General features: G+C 39.8%; 1 protein-coding gene across 1 annotated transcript in view; it reads left to right on the forward strand.

Annotated features, from left to right (window-relative positions):
- The window catches only part of ETFA (electron transfer flavoprotein subunit alpha), a 122,504-nt gene that overhangs the window by 14,022 nt on the left and 87,362 nt on the right, over nt 1-21,120 (forward strand). The window contains exons 3-6 of the mRNA XM_058427197.1: nt 3,099-3,123; nt 14,891-15,037; nt 17,919-18,000; nt 18,105-18,187. Coding sequence (XP_058283180.1) covers nt 3,099-3,123; nt 14,891-15,037; nt 17,919-18,000; nt 18,105-18,187 — 337 coding nt within the window. The remainder of the gene's footprint in view (nt 1-3,098; nt 3,124-14,890; nt 15,038-17,918; nt 18,001-18,104; nt 18,188-21,120) is intronic.

Raw genomic sequence — 21,120 nt, forward strand, 5'->3', positions numbered from 1 at the left:
TTTTTTTTTTTTTTTTTTTTTGAGACGGAGTCTTGCTCTGTCGCTCAGGCTGGAGTGCAGTGGCGCGATCTCGGCTCATTGCAAGCTCCACCTCCCAGGTTCACGCCATTCTCCTGCCTCAGCCTCCCGAGTAGCTGGGACTACAGGCGCCCGCCACCACGCCCGGCTAATTTTTTCTATTTTTAGTAGAGACGGGGTTTCACCGTGTTAGCTAGGATGGTCTCCATCTCCTGACCTGGTGATCCACCCGCCTTGGCCTCCCAAAGTGCTGGGATTATAGGCATGAGCCACCGCGCCCGGCGACATCTTTTTTCTTGTGCGTATTCCTTGTTTAATAAAAAGTCCTGACCCTCCCCTCCCCTAAAGAGTTCAAACCCATGTCTTTCAGGTTAGTGTCCTGTCTTCCCCTCAGGACATGCTTTCTCCCGGTTGCGGATCTAGACGTAAACAAGTGAAAGTCATGAATTTGGGGAAATTCCAGGAACCTGAGCCAGAAGAATGCTGCTTTATGCTGCAGTTGGAAAACAGTTTTGTGGACAGATTACAAGTCTGGCCTAAGTGAAATTATAATTGTGGTGGGGGATGGAATTTAGGACTCAGTAATTTTGTAGAGCTAACAGAAAAAAATGGAATGATTAAGTAATTCTTACTATCCACATCATTGGCTAATGTTTATAGACATTACTTCCAGATATTCATTGTGGTTTGCCAAAGACTTTGACCTTGACTTATTTTTAAAATTTGAAGTCAAGCTAAGTAGAATAGCTGTTTTTTTTTGTTTGTTTGTTTTTGTTTTTGTTTTTGAGACGGAGTCTCGCTCTGTCGCCGAGGCTGGAGTGCAGTGGAGCGATCTCGGCTCACTGCAAGCTCCACCTCCCGGGTTGCCGCCATTTTCCTGCCTCAGCCTCCTGAGTAGCTGGGACTACAGGTGCCCGCCACCACTCCCGGCTAATTTTTTTGTATTTTTAGTAGAGACGGGGTTTCACAGTATTAGGCAGGATGGTCTCGATCTCCTGACCTCGTGATCCGCCCGCCTTGGCCTCCCAAAGTGCTGGGATTACAGGCGTGAGCCACCGCGCCTGGCCTAGAATAGCTGTTTTAAAGTCATTAAGAATGTTGGAGAGATTTGGATTTCTAGCATAAAAGAAATGGTGGCAACACTTCTAAAGTGGACCCATATATTAATAGGGACATATACCTGTATTTAACTTTTTAAATTTTGAAATAGTTGCACTTACAGAAAAGTTGCAAGAATAGTACAAAGAAATCTCAAAACCCTTCCCCTGGTTTTCCCAGCATGTTAGCAGTTTGACACATTTGCTTTATCTTTCCACATATATACATAATACTATCTTTCTGAACCATTTGAAAGTATGTTGCAAATGTGCCCTTTACTCCTAAATAATTGAGTGATATTTTAAAAGAACAAAGAGGTTCACTTTCTAACTACACTGTAATTGGCAATATCTGGAAGTTTCACCATAAAATACTGTTTTCTAATCTACGGATGTTCAATTTTGCCAGTTGTCCCATTCGTACAGTTTATGGCAATTTTCCTTATTCTGGTGTAAGATACTCTAGATGTCCTGCAAGTGATTTTCATGTCTCTTTACCCTGTTAGGTTCCTCAGCCTTCCTTTGGGTTAGATGACATTGATGTATTTGAAGAGTACAGGCCTTCTATTTTCCAGACTGTCACTCAGTTTGGGTTTGTCTGGTGTTTCCTCATGATTAGATTCAGGTCATGTATTCTTGGTGGGAATATCACAAAAGTGGTATTGTGTTCCCCGTGCATCATATTAGCAGGTACTTAATGTTGGTTTATCCCATTAGTGGTAATGCTAACTTTAATTACTTAGCCAAAGTGTTGTTTGCCAGGTTTCTCCACTGTCAAGTTAATACTCCTCCTTTTGTAATTTTTAACTAACTTGTGAGGCGATGCATTGAGACTATGTGACTCTCCTATTTCTCATCAGATCTGTACCCAGTCTTAGCATCTGTTGATGATTTTTGCCTGAGAAATGATTACTATGATGCAAAATGGTGATTTTCTATTTCCATGATACCTTCTACAATTTTTAATTATTCTACTATAAGGAAGAACATTATCTTCTTGCATATTTATGGATTTATGGATACATGGATCCTTTTTTAGGATAATACATTTCTACCTTATACTCAAGTTGCCTCATGTTTGTAAAGTGGGGCCCATTCAATCTGACTCCTGTTTGTTTACATATATATGTTTATGATATCACAAAGTCAAAATAGCTTATCTCAAATCCCCACTCTTGAAATTAAAAAAAAATTGTTCTGTAGCTAACCGTTAATGCATTTAGGAAGAGGATACATTTCCAAAACCATATTTAAAAAAATAAAGTTAGGAATTACAGTTGAAAGATTACCATAAACTGTTAACAATGTGAATATAGTTAACACTTAACACTTAAAAATGGTTAAGATGGGGCCAACCATGGTGGCTGACACCTGTAATCCCAGCACTTTGGGAGGCTGAGGCAGATGGATCACCTGAGCTCAGGAGTTCAAGACCAGCCTGCATAACATGGCGAAACCCCATCTCTACCAAAAAAAAAAAAAAAAAAAAAAAACAATTTAGCCAGGCGCCATGGTTCACACCTGTAGTCCCAGCTACTTGGGAGGCTGAGGCACGAGAATTGCTTGAACCTGGGCGTTTGAGGCTGCATTGAGCCTAGGTAGCACCACTGCCCTCCAGCCTGGGGAATAGAGTGAGACCCTGTTTCAAAAAAAAAAAAAAAAAAAAAGATTAAGATGGTAAATTTTATGTCTTTTTTTAAACCACTTTGTTAAACTATTAGAATATAAGTTCAATGACTTGCATTTGGTATCTAAGTTCCATTTTTAGTTCTGACGGATTTGTGCCATTGAGTAAAGTCTCATCCTTATGTGTGTGGCAATGGTCTTTAAAGTCATCTGTTAACAAAGATAGTTTTTGTATCTATAATAAAGAGCTAGAGAACACACCAAGAGGAAAATAGGCATTTGCAATTAGTTAATATTCTTGCAGGGATGTTAATCCTAATTATTTATTAATTTGCTCTTGAAATTGATTTATTGAAGAATAAGATGCAAAAAAATTTATGTGGTGAGTGAAAACAATTTCAAGGTCATTTGAGTATGACACTTTTCTGTCTAGTATTGATGAATAAGATTGAACTCTGTAATTTGCATGCAAATTTTAATTTCTATTGAAAGAAGAAAGAGAGCCAATTTTGGTGTGATTCTAAAAGAAAATTTATTGCATAAGGTGAATTCAGTAAAATTATGATGCCTGCCAATGTGTCTACTAAGAGTCTTGTCTGTTCTTAAAGTGAAGTGAATTGACTGTGTTTTTAGTATTACAGTCAATGTCATATAATATTTCTGGTCATCATTAAAAGCTGCTATATTTTATTACTAAAAGATTAAAGGAAGTATTTAAAGTACAGAAATATACATTTTTAAAATTACAAAATGTATGTTAAAATAGAGATAAGTGACTTTATATATTATTTATCCTTTTGGGTATGACTCAGAAAGATTTTATAGCTTATTCTTGCTGTTTTTCTTTTTTTTAATTAAGAAGCAAAAAAACCGGCTGGGCACAGTGGCTCACGTCTGTAATCCCAGCACTTTGGGAGGCTGAGGAGGGCGGATCACGAGGTCAGGAGTTCAAGATTAGCCTGACCAACGTGGTAAAACCCGTCTCTACTAAAAATACAAAAATTAGCTGGGTGTGGTGGTGCGTGCCTGTAATCCCAGCTACTTAGGAGGCTGAGGCAGGAGAATTGCTTGAACCCGGGAGGCGGAGGTTGGAGTGAGCTGAGATCGTGCCACTGCACTCCAGCCTAGGCGACAGAGCGAGACTCTGTCTCAAAAAAAAAAAAAGAAGCAGCAAAAAAATCCTCCCCTGCCCTCTATACCCTCATTACACCTAGTTTCCAAAGATGGTTGGGGCGGAAGTATAGATTAAAATCATTCTTACTACTTTAGATTATGAGTGGGTTTGTAAGGGTAGAGAATTAGATTCCAGCTTTTTTTCTTCTTCTAGCATCTGTGGTACTTTACTATGTGAATATACAGTTCAAGTCACAGCAAGAACTCTAAAAAACTGACAAGCAAAAACAATGTCAAAAATGAGGCTGACGCTGGGCACAGTGTCATATGCCTGTAGTCACAGCTACTCGTGGCTGAGGCAAGAGGATCACTTGAGTCCAGGAGACCAGCCTGACTGGTCTCAAAGAACTTAGCAACATAGCAAGCAAGACCCAATCTCAAACACCCACCCCCACAAGAAAAAAAAACAAACCAAAACTATTGAGGTTGAAAAAGAGAAGGACCAAAATGTGTTCATTGGACTTAGCTATAATGAAGTTTTTGGTGACTTTGGAAAGATTGGATTCAGTGTTGTGGAAGTGAAAGCCAGTTTGCATGAGTAACTGAAAAAATGGAAGGTGAGGTAATAGAGTTGGTGTCTGTGGAAATTATTTTCAAGAAGTTTGGCTTTGAGAGGGTGCAGAGAGGGTGATAACCTCTTTAAATCCTGCCCACAAGAAGTATACTATCTCATAAAGGCCAGTCAACTTTATAAGGATATGTGGCTGGCATGAGAAAGAAAACTTCATATTTTGCTATTTGCAACCAAGTCTAAACAGAGTATAGAGAACTTCTCTAAAAGCATGATGGGGTGTCTGTTTTAGTGATGTAACAGTTTATATACTGTTTAGTTACCCTTATACATGTTTAGATGATTACATTATCAATGAGGAAACAGTTGCTTTTTAGTTTTTGATAATTTTAAGAAAAGTTTTCATTTAGTTACTATTCACTGAGTGCCAGCCAGCTTTGTGCCAGAGAGGTAGATACCAAGTTCACAGTGGAGAACAAGACAGACCTAGTCCCTGCCCTTGTGATGCAAACAGATTAAGGAAGAAACACATTATTTTAAGTGTGGTCATTGTTACAGAACATAGACAGTGTTTGGGAGAGGTTTAATCTTGTTAGAGGACTGGAAAACACTGAAAGGATATCTGTGAAATTATGTTTGTACACTGAGGTGCCTTAAACTATTGCTGTTGAGTGATAAAGTAATAGAGTGGAGGATTTTCTTTCTTTTTTTTTGAGACGGAGTCTCTGTTGCCCAGGCTGGAGTGCAGCGGTGCGATCTCGACTCACTGCAGCCTCCGCCGCCTGGGTTCACGCCATTCTTCTGCCTCAGCCTCCCAAGTAGCTGGGACTACAGGTGCCCGCCACCACACTCGGCTAATTTTTGTATTTTTAGTAGAGATGGGGTTTCACTGTGTTAGCCAGAATGGTCTCGCTCTCCTGACCTCGTGATCTGCCCGCCTTGGCCTCCCAAAGTGCTGAGATTAAAGGTGTGAGCCACCGCACCTGGCCGAGGATTTTCTTTAGATAAAAACATCACTTCATTTTTTAGTTTTGTCTAAAATCATTTATCGTTGCTGTATTTTTCCCCCCCACAAATTTTTTTTTTTTTTTTTTTTGAGACGGAGTCTTACTCTCTTGCCCAGGCTGGAGTGCAGTGGTGTGATCTTGACTCGCTGCAGCCTCAACCTTCTAGGCTTAAATGATCCTCCCATCTCAGCCTTCCAAGTAGCTGGAGCTACGGGAATGTGCCACCACATCTGACTAATTTTTTAATTTTTATCTTTCATAGAAACAGGGTCTTACTATGTTGTCCAGGCTGGTCTCAAACTCCTGGGCCAATTTTAGGTTTGCAGGGTATCTGTGCAGATTTATTATGAGTAAATTGTGTGTCTTGGGGGTTTGATGTACAGATTATTTTGCTGCCCAGGTAATGAACATAGCATCCAATAGGTTATTTTTTGATTCTCACCCTGCTCCCACCCTCCACCCTCAAATAGGCCCAGGTATCTATTGTTCCCTTCTTTGTATCCATAGGTACTTGATGTTTGGCTGCCACTTACAAGAGAGAACATTCCATGTTTGGTTTTTCTGTTCCTGCATTAATTCACTTAGGATAATGGCCTCCAGCACCATCCATGTTGCTCTAAAGGACATGATCTCATTCTTTTTAATGGCTGTGTAGTATTCTGTGGTGTATATATACCACATTTTCTTTACCTAGTCCATCCCCTGCATGGGCATCTAGGTGGATTCTGTGTCTTTGCTACTGTGAATAGTGCTGCCATGAACATGCACATGCATGTATCTTTATGGTAGAATGGTTCATATTCCTTTGGGTATATACCCAATTATGGTATTGCTGGGTCGAATGTTAGTTCTGTTTTAAGTTCTTTGAGAAATCGCCACATTGCTTTCCACAGCGGCTGAACTAATTTACATCCTCACCAGCAGTATATAAGTGTTCCTTTTCTCTGCAACCTTGCCAGCATCTGTTGTTTTTTGAGTTTTAAATAATAGCCATTCTGACTGGTGTGAGATGTCTCATTGTGATTTTTATTTGCATTTCTCTAATGATTAGTTAATGTTCAGCATTTTTTTATATGCTTGTTGGCCACATATGAGAAGTGTCTGTTGATGTCCATTGCCCATTTTTTAATAGGGTTGTTTTTTGCTTGTTGATTTAAGTTCCTTATAGATTCTGGTTATTAGACGTTTGTCAGATGCATAGTTTGCAAATTTTTTTTTTACCATTCTGTAGGTTGTCTGTTTACTTTGCTGATAGTTTATTTTGCTGTGCAGAAGCTCTTTAGTTTAATTAGGTCTCACTTGTAAATTTTTGTTTTTGTTGCAATTGCTTTTGGAGTGTTCGTCATGAAATCTTTGCCAGGGTCTATGTTCAGAATGCCATTTCCTACGTTTTCTTCTTGGGTTTTTATAGTTCAAGGTCTTACATTTAAATCTTTTTTTTTTTTTTTTTTTTTTTTTTTTTTGAGATGGAGACTTGCTTTGTCACCCAGGCTGGAGTGCAAGGGTGCGATCTTGGCTCACTGCAACCTCTGCCTCCTGGGTTCAAGCGATTCTCCTGCCTCAGCCTCCCAAGGAGCTGGGATTACAGGCGCCCGCCACCACGCCCAGCTAATTTTTGTATTTTTAGTAGAGACGACAGGGTTTCACCATGTTGGCCAGGCTGGTCTCGAACTCCTGACCTTAGGTGATCCACTCGCCTCAGCCTCCCAAAGTGCTGGGATTGCAGGCGTGAGCCACTGCACCTGGCAGAAGTTTTTTTTGTTTTGTTTTTAAATAGAGTTTAGCCTGTGTGGTAGTACACATCTGTAGTCCTTGCTACTCAGGAGGCTAAGGCAGGAGGATCCCTTGGGCCCAGGAATTGGAAGCCAGCCTGGGCAACATAGCAAGACATTGTCTCTAAAACTAAAATTTTTTGAAAATAGACTTTATGTTTTAGAGCAGTTTTAGGTTCACAGCAAAATCCAATGGAAAGTACAGAGAGTCCTCCTGGTCCACACACCCACAACCTCCTCCACTGTCAACATACAGCACCAGAGTTGTCCATTTGTTACAATTAATGAATTTACATTGACATCAGCATTTCCCAGAGTCCATAGTTTACATTAGGATTCACTCTTTGTGTTGTACCTTCTATGGGTTTGGACAAATGTATAATGACAGGTAGCTACCATTATTATATCATACAGAATAGTTTCATGCCCCCGCCCCCACTCCCCCTGGAAAAAATAACAACAACAACAAAAAAAACCCTCTATGCTTTGTTCTCCTAATCCCTGGCAGTCACTGATCTTTTTACTGTTTCTATAGTTTTGCTTTTAACAGAATGTCATATAGTTGGGATTAGACAGCATGTAGCCTTTTCAGACTGTTTTTTTTTCACTAAGTAATATGCATTCAACGTTCCTCCATGTCTTTCTCATTTCTTGTTACTGCTGAATAAGATTCCATTGTATGAATATTTATTCACCTACTGAAGGACATTTTGGTTGCTTCCAAGTTTTGGCAGTTATTAATAAAGCTGCTGTAGACGTCTGGTTTTTGTGTGGACCTAAGTTTTCTTTTTTTTTTTTTTTTTGAGACGGAGTCTCGCTCTGTCACCCAGGCTGGAGTGCAGTGGCGCAATCTCGGCTCACTGCAAGCCCCACCTCCTGGGTTCACGCCATTCTCCTGCCTCAGCCTCTCCGAGTAGCTGGGACTACAGGCGCCCGCCACCACGCCCGGCTGATTTTTTTGTATTTTTAGTAGAGACGGGGTTTCACCGTGGTCTCGATCTCCTGACCTCGTGATCCGCCCGCCTTGGCCTCCCAAAGTGCTGGGATTACAAGCGTGAGCCACCGCGCCCGGCCGTGTGGACCTAAGTTTTCAACTCATTTGGGTATGTACAAAGGAGTGCAGTTGCTAGATTGTATGGTAAGATTATGTTTAGTTTGGTAAGAAACTGCCTAACTGTCTTCCAAAGTTGCTGTACCAGTTTGTATTTTTACCAGCAATGAATGAGAGTTTCTGTTGTTCCACATCCTTACTAGCATTTGGTATTGTCATTGTTTTGGTTTTTTACCATTCTAATAAGTGTGTAGTGGTATCTCGTTTTAATTTGCAATTTCCTAGTGAGCATGTTGATGTTGAGCATCTTTTCATATGCTTCTTGGCCATCTTCTTTGGTGAGGTACCTGTTCAGATCCTTTCCCCTATTTAAATCAGGTTGTTCATTTCTTATGTTGAGTTTTAAGGGTTCTTTATGTATTTTAGATAACAGTCTTTTATCAGATATGTCTTTTGCACATATTTTGTCCCAATCTATGGCTTGTCTTCTCATTCTTTTGATGAAGAGGCGTTTGTTCTGTTTTGTTCTGTTTTGTTTTGTTTTGTTCTGTTTTGTTTTGTTCTGTTTTGTTTTGTTTTGTTTTGAGATGGAGTCTCTCTCGCCTAGGCTGGAGTGCAGCGTTGCGATCTCGGCTCACTGAAACATCCACCTCCAGGGTTCAAGTGATTCTTGTGCCTTAGCCTCCTGAGTAGCTGCGACTATGGCGTGTGCCACCACGCCCAGCTAATTTTCGTATTTTTAGGAGAAATGGGATTTCACTCTGCTGGCCAGGCTGGTCTCAAACTCCTGACCTCAGGTGATCCACCGGCCTCGGCCTCCCAAATTGCTGGGATTACAGGCGTGAGCCACTGCGCCTGGCCAATGAAGAGTTCTTTAAAAAGAATGTTCACTTCCCTTATTGGTATCAGCTCTCTGCTGGATACTAGAGTCTAGGGTTATAGTGGTAAGAAATATCAGACATTGCTCCTGTACTCAATATCAAAGGGGGAAGACAAGACAATCAGGTGAATATGATCAGGTGTGATAAGTGCTGTAATGAAGGCAATTACCGGGTACCATGTTGGTGCTAGCAAAGCTAACTAGTCCCAGACGGTCCAAAGAAGGCTTTTATGTGTAGCTAACATTTATTGAGGATTTAGTATGTTCCAGGCATCATTCCAAGAGCTTTACATTTATTAATTTAACCCTCACAACAACTCTATGAGATATTAATATTATTATCATCATCTCCATTTTACAGTCAGAGAACTGAGGTACTGAGAAGTTATGGTGGAGGTGGGATTCAAACCCAGGCAACGTGGCTGGCTCCAAAGCCTGTACTCTTTACCACTGCAACTGTACTAATGCTTTTTGGAGGAATTGACCTTTCCGCAGAAAACCTAAGGATGATTAATTGGAATTTAGTAGGGTAACAGGGAAAGAGGTCCGCTAGGCAGAGGGAGCAATGTGTGGGAAGGCTGGAAGTCTGAGAGAGCAGGGCAAGTTCAGGTATCTGAAAATAAGGCATAAATGGAGTGAGGGATATATGGTTAGGGAGGTAGATCAGGCCATAAAATAAACGCATGATAAACCAACCTAAGGAGTCTAGTTTACCATATCCAGAGGAGGCAGAAAGCAATAGCAGTGTTTTAAGCGGGGGAGAATAACATGTTAGATTTGTGTCATGGAACGATCACTGACAGAAATAGATTGGTAGGAAGCAGAATTGTAGATTAGAAACAAGCTGGGTTGGGAGACTCTGGGGGTAATAGAGGAGAAGGATAATGGCCTGCACTAGGATATTGGCATTGACGATGGAGAGAAGTGAATGGATTTAGGAGTAGCTCTCTTTAGAAGGAAGAATTGTTATGACTTGAGTGGTTGGTTAGATGTAAGGTTGAGAGAAAACCCAGCGATGATTCTCTGATCATGGTTTGGGCAGATTGAAGTCTGGAGAAGTAGCAGTATGGGGAAGGGGCTGGAGGAACAGAGGGAAAACATGAGTTAAAGTTTAAATTTGCTGAGATGGAAAGTGTTTGATGAGACAGGCAAGTTAAGCACTTAGATATAAAGATATAACCTTATTATAAGTCTAGCACTTAGGAAAGAGCTTTGAACCCTATTTGAGATTTATATATATAAAACATTTGAGCCACTCTATAGGGGTTAAATTAAGCCATAGAAGGCAGAAGGGAGTAGTCAGTAACTTCAAACATTGCTGAGATAACAAGTAACATAAAGCCTGAAAAGGGTTTGTTGTTAATTTGGGTGAGGGCAGAAACCAGATGCAAGTAGTTGAGGAGGGAGTGAGAATGAGGAATTAGGGAAGCTAGAGTGGAATGTGGGTTTGTGGCTTTTTAGCGGGATTTTTGCAAATGGGGAGAGCCTCAATCATGTTTAAATGTTGATGAGAAGGAACCAGGGTAAAGGGAGAAGCTGGAGACATGACTGGGAAGTGCAGATTACAGAAAGTCTCTGAGTAGATTCGAGAGAGTGGAATCTAGATCCCAGATGAAGAGATTAGACCCAGGAGAAAGGATCCACAGCAGCTTCCATTGTGATAGGACAAGGACAGGAATTGTAATAGGGCAGGGACAGGAATTTCTATGTTGAGTATCAGGAAAGGAAATCAGGTCCCCCCGATGGCTTTAGTTGTCATTGTGAAGTAGGAGGTGAGGCTGCCTTCCAAGAGTAGGGTGCAGAATGTGTTGGCAGTTTAAGAAACATCAGGAGGCAGGCACAGTGGCTCACGCCTGTAATCCCAGCACAATGGAAGGCCAAGGTGGAAGGATCGTTTGAGCCCAGGAGTTCAAGACCAGCCCGGGCAACATAGCAAGACCCTGTCTCTACAAAAAATAAATAATTGGCTGGACATGGTGGCATGTACCTGTGGTCCCAGCGACTTGGGAGGCTGAGATGGGAGGAACGCTTGAGCTGGGAGGTTGAAGCTGCAGAGAGCTGTGATTGTGCCACTGTACTCAAGACTGGGTAATAGAGGGAGACTTTGTTTCCAAAAAAGAAAAAGAAGAGAAACATCAGGAGAGGATATTTGAAATCATTGCTGTGGAGGGTGAGAGTGCCAACAAGGAAGTTGTGGTGGCATTGCTAGGCAGTTTTGAGAGCCCAGGTAAGGCTGGTGACTAAGAATTTATGGGTGGCATGGGCCTGCATAGTTAATTTTTATTTAAATAGCAGTGTTTGAAGAGATCGGGATTCCTTTTGAGGCAATTACTTCATTAAGTATTTCAATAGTTATCTTTAAATGTTTAAGAATTTGGCTCCTTTTCCTCTCATAACTATTGTTAAAAGAGGATCGATCCTAAAGTGTAGAGACGCAATGGGTTATAAAATAATAAAATGAAAATTTGTTTCCTTTTAAACCTTTTGAATAATAGACATGCATTTTTTTACTCTTTAGTCATATTCTATCCTACTCTTCTACTTAAAATAGGATTTTAGGGTTATAGAATTTTTAGAGCAGGAAAAAAGGTCTTTTGAGATCATATTTTTCTTGCTAACAATGCTATTTTTTTTTTTTAAGCACGAGAATGTTTGCCAAGTGCAACCTTACAGGAATGACCCATGTATAAAACAGCTAAAAATGGTGGTGCTTTGATGTGTGCTGGTAATGAGGAACTCAAACTGTGGAGTCAGACTACCTGGACTTAGAATAACCTGACTCTGCTTTCTACCTGTGTAGCTGCTAAGCTCCAGTTTCCTCATCTGTGAAGTTGGAGTAATACTAGTACCTCCATCATAGACTTTGTAGGAATTTTAAATAGGATACTGTGTATAAAACTGCTTAGTACAGTGCTCCATCAATGTTAGTTTGGTTAATCTGGTTAAAGCAAAGTTGGGTAGGGGGGCATTCTAGCAGCTGTACATGCCTAGTCCCTACCTTATCCCATGTAGTGGCTCCTGAGATGGCTTCCTAGAACCCTTCTATAGATGCAGTTTTGAAAATCTCTAATCTTGATTAGGTGCGGTGGCTCAATCTGTAATCTCAGCACTTTGGGAGGCTGAGGCAGGCAGATATTTGAGGTCAGGAGTTCAAGGCCAACCTGGCCAACATGGTGAAACCCCATTCTCTACTAAAAATACAAAAATTAGCTGGGCGTCGTAATGCATGCCTGTAATCCGAGCTACCTGGCAGGCTGAGGCAGGAGAATCACTTGAACCCTGGAGGCAGTGGTTGCAGTGGGTCAGGAGCACACCACCGCACTCTGGCTTGGGCAACAGAGCGAGACTCTCTCTCAAAAAAAAAAAAAGAAAAAAAAAACTCTAATCTGATTCATCCTCTTAAATTTGCAGATGGGCTTTAGACTATAGAATAACATTTTAAAGGTTCAGGCCAATTTCTTCTGCTCTAGGTTCTACACAACGCTTATTGCTGAATTAAGCTGCATAACCATGCCTCGAGGCTGTAGCTTCTCTCTAGGTGGTATCTGAGAAATGGAATGTAAAACACTGAATTAGAAGGAAGTTTAATATTTTAAAAATTATAAAGGAGTCAATAAAATAGAGTACCTTTATGATGTATATAATGCTTAGTAAAAATTGATCATTGGATGGACTGAGTGGGTTCTTAAATATGTTCTTTTGTTGTTTGTGCTTATAAATCTAATTTTGATAAATCTTTAAAAAAGTATATATAATCTCCAATTGGAAGTTCTAAAAGCTTGATGGTTCCTTAGGATAACTACTTAATTTATCTTATGATAGAACTATAATTTACAGCAAGTATGGGCCTTCTGCCACCAAATCTTGGATTTATTCTTCAAATGGTGATGGAAATCTCATAATTTTTATGGCAAATTATGTGTGAAACATAATAAAAAATATGATGTCGGAGATATATTGGTAATAAATAGCTTGTTACTGGCAATTCTTGTGAAATGTGATTTAAATAATAAATTATTTAAATTATTTTTTATTTTCAATTATTTTATTAATTTTATTTAATTATTAATTTATTTATTACCCAAAGTAATAAATTACTTTGGATCTTAATTACAAAGTCCTTTCCAAAATATGGTGCTCTTCCAACGAAAAAAGAAAGGGTACCATATAATTAATTCTGCAGATGTACATTGGAAAAGAAACATTGTATTTGATTCTGGGGATACAAAATATGAACAGGTATGGTATTTGCTTTCTAAGAACTTTCATTTCATTCCAGGAATTGTCCTGACTTCCCTTCAATTCATACCCTCCTTTTAAGTTTCCAACTCTGGGTAAATTCCATGCTGTGCTTTCTTCACTCCAACTCCAGAGCTTAAGGTTATTGTTGAATTAAGCCACGCAACCATGCCATTTGATCCACAGTTCCTCTTTTTCTCACTTTTCTTTGCCATTTTCCATAAGAATAGTTCCAAGATTTTATTTTTTCCTCATGCCTATGGTGCCATTCCTCATCTTTTCACATGATAGAACACCTGAACTTCCTTCCTTCCCCACTTGACTGTACTTCATGATCTGTAGCCTTCAACACTTTGGATCTCTTCATGATTTGAAAAACTGTTCTATTTTATAATTGTATGTGAACAAGTCTAATTTCCTGTGAAATATTTGAGCACAGGGACCATTCTTGTTCATCTTCGTGTTCCTTGTGTTTGAAATTATTCCACATGACCACGAATGATATGGTGGTTTCTTGATAGTCTGCATTAGATAGGGCTGGATATTGGTTGGTTCCAAGATACTGTCTGCAAGCTTCCTTTTTTGAATCCAGAAGCATATTTGAACAGTCAAAACCTGGCAAAACTGCTGTTTAGTGTCATATTTTAAAAACGTATTTCCATTATAAATTATTTTGGTATTGAATGCATTTCGACTGAAACAATAGGAATCAACTTTCGTGACTGATTTCAAACCCATTATTTGTGATTATACTGTACTCCTATACTGTAGGAGTACACTCCTATACTGTAGGAGTACAGTATGTAACCAAACGTAATTGGTAGCAGAATTTGACCAGTTCCTAGTTAGGTAGTTAATATGTTCTGTCTAAGGAATTTACATTTAGTTATATAGTAGTTTCTTATCAGATGTAGATTAGTGGGAAAGTTGTTTTGAAGTAATTAAACATTTTTCCTAACAATAGAAGGCTAATTTGCGTTCTAATTTTTATTAGATAAGAATATTAGTAGGCCAGGTGCAGTGGCTCATGCCTGTAATCCCAGTACTTTGGAGGCAGAGACAGGCAGATCATGAGGTCAGGAGATGGAGACCATCTGGCTAACACAGTGAAACCCCATCTCTACTGAAAGTACAAAAACAAAATTAGCCGATGTGGTGGTGGGCGCCTGTAGTTCCAGCTACTCAGGAGGCGGAGGTGGGAGAATGGTGTGAACCTGGGAGGTGGAGCTTGCAGTGAGCCATGATCGCGCCACTGCACTCCAGCTTGGGCGACAGAGTGAGACTCCATCTCAAAAAAAAAAAAAAAAGAATATTAGTGGTACAGTGATAGACACAAGTAGCTAGATTTTCGCTATAGAACAAGTATTTTATAAATAAATTTATAGAACAGTATTGTGTACAGAATAGTTTTCTTTAAAGCATACATGCTTAACAATTAGTAAAAAAAAAAAAAAACAAAAAACCTGTGATAACATTCTTTACCTTTTTTTTTTTTTTTCTTTTTTTCTCTTTTTAGGCCTCATTGCTACGATTTCAGAGTACTCTGGTAATAGCTGAGCATGCAAATGATTCCCTAGCACCCATTACTTTAAATACCATTACTGCAGCCACACGCCTTGGAGGTGAAGTGTCCTGCTTAGTAGCTGGAACCAAATGTGACAAGGTGAGAAATTTTTAAGGTCAGCCATAGCAAATATAATCTCCATCAAGAGACAGGAAAAGATGGCAACAGAGAATTATGCTTAGGACTGTAACCCAAACTGGGCCCTAATCCTCATTAAATGGCCAGTGTCACAACCATTACCATGTATGAAAAAGGAACTAAAAGGTTTCCTCCCTAAGCGTTTTATCTTTTGAAATGCGGTAGAATACTTGATTTAGTTCCACTGGCACCATCATGTGCCATCAGGTACCAAGTGGAATGATAATATTCGAGTCCCCTTAGAGGTTAATAGCTGATCTCTTTTTTGTGTGGATGAATATACTTGGTAATTGCTTCTAATTCTTGAAAGTGGTAAATCTGGACGAAGTATTACGGATGTTAATTTTTAATTGGTAGAAGAATTTGAATGTTAAGTACTATTCTTTCCAAACTCTAGCTAGTACTAAAAGATGTTCTTGGGTTTTTTTTTGTTGTTGTTGTTGTTATTGTTGAAATCGATGATAACAGCTTGGAACACTAACCCTCTAGAAAGGTGGGTCTTTCTATGCAGGGTCTATGCCACTGGGCTGCGATATAGATGAGTGCTTCAGTTAAGCTTACACAGCTTGAGCCATCAGTTCCCTCTTACATGGTATAGGAGTTGCTGAGTGTGTAGTTGGGGGCTTAAACTTCACAGAGGAATAAATCTGAAGGGAGTATGTTTTGAGGATTTTATGTTTTATTAAATAATTGATGCTGGGCGGGCATGGTGGATTATACCTATAATCCCAGGACTTTGGGAGGCTGAGGTGGGTGGATCACTTGAGGTCAGGTGTTTGAGACCAGCCTGGGCAACATGGTGAAACCCTGTCTCTACTAAAAATATAAAAATTAGCCGGTGTGGTGGTGCATGCCTATAGTCCCAGCTAACTTGGAAGGCTGAGGCACAAGAACCACTTGAACCTGGGTGGCAGAGGTTGCAATAAGCAGAGATTGTACCACTGCACTCCAGCCTGGGTGACGAAGTGAGACTGTATCTCAAAAAATATATTAAAAATAATAATTCAGAGCATGTGATAATGCAGGTTCATACTGCTGGTATTGCTTCTGTCTAATTTTTTACATGAAATTGATAAAAGAACATATTCTGGTGGGTTTATGATTAGTTATGTAGATTTCTTTACCCAATTCCTGCTAACAACTATAGAATCTTACATAGTTGATATAGCCACAATGTGTGATGTGTGATGGCTAAGCTATCTATTTGTATGTCTGCATTAGCCACAGTATATGATGGCTAAGCTATCCTTTTGGTTTCCCTGTTTTTGGATAGATAGGAATTTGTGATTTGTTGTTTGTTTTGCTGTGATTTAAAATAATTATTGTAATATTACTTTAAAAAGACTTTGACACTTTATACTACTTTGAGAAAAATCAAAATAGAAATCATCTTCTGTAGTCAGTTACAATTCTAACCTGTCATGTTCTAATTTTAAAGAAAACAACCAGTACCTGTATGAAGAGATCGTTAATAGAGTTCGGTTTTATACCATTTTATTCAGCTATTTGTCATAAACAGCAAGTTATTCTTCTGTATAATGCCAGCCGTTTTTGCCAGTAAAAACAGGATCGTTTCAATGGGAAAATTCTGCCCCATTTTCTATCCCACGCTGCTATGCAGCTACATTGCAATTAACTGAGTTTCTTAATTGGAAATTCTCTTAAAGTTTGAGAAGCTAAATGCAGCTACATCCATAATAAAGGGCCGCTGTAGAACAAAATGGTATGCCGGTGAACACTTGGTTTAGCAGAGAATGTATTTTTGCACTGCATCCTTTCTTCAGTGAATATTGTTGCAAGCTAACAGTTCATATGAGGGTGGCACAAGGCACAACCTTTTAATCCTACTCCTCAGTGAATCAATGAATCAGTTTGGAGGTAAACAAGGAGACAGAAAACAATAGTATGACTGATATGACTTAGCTAAAGTGGAAACCAGCCATGATGTAATAAAGATACTTAAAAAGGGGAAATCTAATTGTCTTCTGAATATAGAAAATCTGAATCATCAAAAAGCTTTCTCAGAACCCCATTCTAATTCCAAACAGGAAAAATGAAGAATTAAAATAGGAAATATTTTGCTTTGTCATAGATAAATATGTGTATGTGGGCAGGAACTCAGTGGTTGACAATGGGATGTTACTAAGAGAACTTCATTTTCACCATTTCCAGGATATTGAACTTACACTTGGATTGAACCAAAAGTAAAAAGCACAATTTATAAATTTGAATAAAGAGCCATGCTGATTTTGGTTTGTCAATTAGCACTTTTCTTTTTCAAGGCAGGAATTTTTGTTGAAATGCTTGATAGTTGGACAGTGTAAGGTCAGTCAGTAGTAAGATCTATTGGCATTAGATTTTCTTTGTTAAGGAATGTATTTTAATTTTTTAATTGTTTGTTTGTTTTAGATGGAGTTTCACTCTTTTGCCCAGTCTGGAGTGAAGTGGTCGGATCTTGGCTCACTGTAACCTCCGCCTCCTGGGTTCAGGCGATTCTCTTGCCTCAGTCTCCCAAGTAGCCAAGATTACAGGCACCCACCACCATGCCTAGCTAATTTCTGTATTTTTAGTAGAGATGGGGTTCCACCACGTTGGCCAGGCTGGTCTTGAACTCCTGACTCTGGTGATCCGCCTGCCTCAGCCTCTCAGAGTGCTGGGATTACAGGCTTGAGCCACTGCGCCCGGCCGGAATATATTTTAATTCTTAACTGGCCCTTTTGCTAATAAGAATAATTTTTACAGTTGGCCATTAAGATTTTATGATCTGTTCATATTTATAGTGGTGGCTGTATTTGTATATTTCTGATAGATGGATAATTAGGAACTTATCTTTTAATCATAGGTGGCACAAGATCTCTGTAAAGTAGCAGGCATAGCAAAAGTTCTGGTGGCTCAGCATGATGTGTACAGAGGCCTACTTCCAGGTGAGGTTTTCCAGTAGAAAAAAATGTAGTGTCTAAATTATGCTTGAATATATGAATATGAAAGTATTCCAAAATATTTTTTATCAAATGTGTTTAATTCTCAGAGGAACTGACACCATTGATTTTGGCAACTCAGAAGCAGTTCAACTACACACACATCTGTGCTGGAGCATCTGCCTTTGGAAAGGTGAGAAGGTTGAGAATGTGGAATCTGATATTACTGCTTGAAAGGGTTAGATTTCATTGTGCTGAAAGTGTGCAACAGACTGTTTATGTAGCCAATCTGGATTTATCTGAATTGATGTGGTAGTTTTGCTAAAATTTATTCTTTCAAGATTTTGTCATAATTTTCTGTTAAAACTACCATTTCCAGGTTTTCAAATTATGTTGTGGAGAAAACTCTAATTAGGCTATTATTTTAAAATTTTCTGCATTTAAAAGTAATGCTGAATTCTGTTTGCATGTGAGAGAGAGAGTGAACGAGCAAGAGCCATTTGTATTAGTAGCCCATTTTAAGAGATGGTTTATTTGGATGGCTGATGGATATCTAGAAAAGCCAAATTTTATCTATGTGGGGAATTTGGAAAGGGCTGTGTGGTGGTTGAAGACATCCTTAAGGTAAAGAAAGCTGTAATCTGATCATGTGCATTGTGATGTGTCTGAAGAATGAGTGTGTTATCAGATGGGTAGCAGTCTACGTAAAGTTAAAAAGGGAGGGAGGAGTGTAATGGGAGCCTAAGACAAGGAATTTGTTGGTGGATTTTTCTTGCTCTCTCTCTGCGGCCGTGGGTGTTATCTTAGCTCTCTTTTCTTTTGTTCCATTCTTAATAAGGTGTCATTTTTAGTCTTTATTTTTACTTTCTTTTTTTTTTTGAAATGGAGTCTCGCTGTCGCCCAGGCTGGAGTGCAGTGGCGCCATCTCGGCTTACTGCAGGCTCTGCCCCCCGGGGTTCACGCCATTCTCCTGCCTCAAGCCTCCCGAGTAGCTGGGACTACAGGCGCCCGCCAGCTCGCCCGGCTAATTTTTTGTATTTTTAGTAGAGACGGGGTTTCACTGTGTTAGCCAGGATGGTCTCGATCTCCTGACCTCGTGATCCACCCGCCTCGGCCTCCCAAAGTGCTGGGATTACAGGCATGAGCCACCGTGTCCGGCCTACTTTGTTTTTTTTTCGAGATGGAGTCTTACTTTCCTCGCTCAGGCTGGAGTGCAGCAGCACAATCTCAACTCACTGCAACCTCTACCTCCTGGGTTCAAGCCATTCTCCTGCCTCAGCCTCCAGTGTGTAGCTGGGATTATAGGTGTGTGCCACCACACCTGGCTAATTTTTGTATGTTTAGTAGAGACAGGGTTTCGCCGTGTTGACCAGGCTGGTCTCGAACTCCTGACCTCAGGTGATCTGCCTGCTTTAGCCTTGCTCTGTTGCCCAGACTGGAGTGCAGTGGCACGATTGTAGCTCAACATACCCTCCAACTTGTGGGCTCAAACGATCCTCGTGTCCTAGCCTTCCGAGTAGCTAGGACTACAGGTACATGCCACCATGCCCAGCTAATTTTTAAATTTTTTGTATAGATGTAGTCTGCCTATGTTGTCCGGGCTGGTCTTAAACTCCTGGCCTCAAGTCATCCTCTCATTTCAGCCTCCCAAAGTGCTAGGATTACAGACATGAGCCACTGTGCTTAGCCTATTTTCACTTTTAAAAATTGTAAAATAAGTTGTACACAAATACATCCTTAGTAGGAAGAATGCATGTAGTACAGCAGTGTGCAGAGCAAGGTGTCAAAGTCCTGCTTTCTTATTCCCAACTCACCCTCCCCTCTTTAGAAGTATAGCTGTTAACAATTGTACATTCTTTTAGGCCTCCTTCTATGGATTTTTAAATTACAGTACATGTACAGCTATATATTTTTTACTTCTAAAATGGGATAATATGGCACGAATTGTTCTGTGACGAGTAGCTTTTACTTAAGAGTATGACTTGGGCAGGGTGCGGTGGCTGACGCCTGTAATCCTAGCACTTTGGGAGGATTGTCTGAGCCCAGGAGTTGTAGCCCAGCCTGGGCAATACAGTGAGACCTCATCTCTACAAAAAAATGAAAAAAAAAAAAATTAGCTGAGTATGGTGGTGCATGCCTGTGGTCCCAGCTACTTGGGAGGCTGAGGTGGTAGAATTGCTTGAGCCCAGAAGGTTGAGGCTGCAATGAGCTGAGATCACACTGCTGCACTCCAGCCTGTGCTTCAGGGTGACAGAGCAACACCCTGTCTCAAAAAAAAAAAAAAAAAAAAAAAAAAAAAAAAAAGAGTATGACTTTGGCTCATAATGTTTCTCTTTTTTTTATGGCTGCATAAGATTCCATATTTAGCTAAGGACAGTTAACTTGTTTCCGGCTTTTTGCATATATATACTTTGCTGCAAGAAAACATGCTCATGCATGTATCTGTGTAAACATGGGCTGGAATTTATTTACAATAGAGTTCTAGAAGTGAAATCACTGAGTCAAATGCTATGTAGTTTAAAAATTTTGATACCTATTGCTTAATTGCCAACACTTGGTAGTATACATTTTAACATTTTTTCCCCCAGTCTGATGGGTGAAATAATCTTTGTGGACCATTCTGTCTCTGAGAGTTTTGATTATATGTTGGATGATTTAAATAATTTCATGAGCCTCGAGTTTCTTTCTGTGATGACAGTTCACCTAACAGATTTTTAGACGATGAAAGGTTGTTTGTCATTAGCTAGATTTTAGTACTCTGGCCGTGATTGCTATGTTGTGACAGATGGGAGTTTTGAGAATAAGGGTCACGTAATAGTAGCTGGTCGTGTGGCCTGTAAATGGGTTTGGAATGAGAAACGTCTATCAGAAGAAGCCAAACAATTTGCTGTGTGATAGTCCTTCACCAGCTGTGGTTTTGAGATAACACACTTTTATACTTGTCTGCTAGAATTTTAAAATATGTCATTTTTTATGCACAAAAAGAACTCAGTTATTGCTTCTCCTTCCCAGAAACCATGCAGGCAGCCTGTTGAATGGGATATATTTTTAATAGGATAGATATCTGTGTACGATCCACCCTCGTGACATTTAGATAGAAGACCAGATCTAGGAAAACATACTTTT

Source organism: Hylobates moloch, unplaced genomic scaffold, assembly GCF_009828535.3.
Source record: "Hylobates moloch isolate HMO894 unplaced genomic scaffold, HMol_V3 SCAFFOLD_14, whole genome shotgun sequence".
NCBI lineage: Eukaryota > Metazoa > Chordata > Mammalia > Primates > Hylobatidae > Hylobates > Hylobates moloch.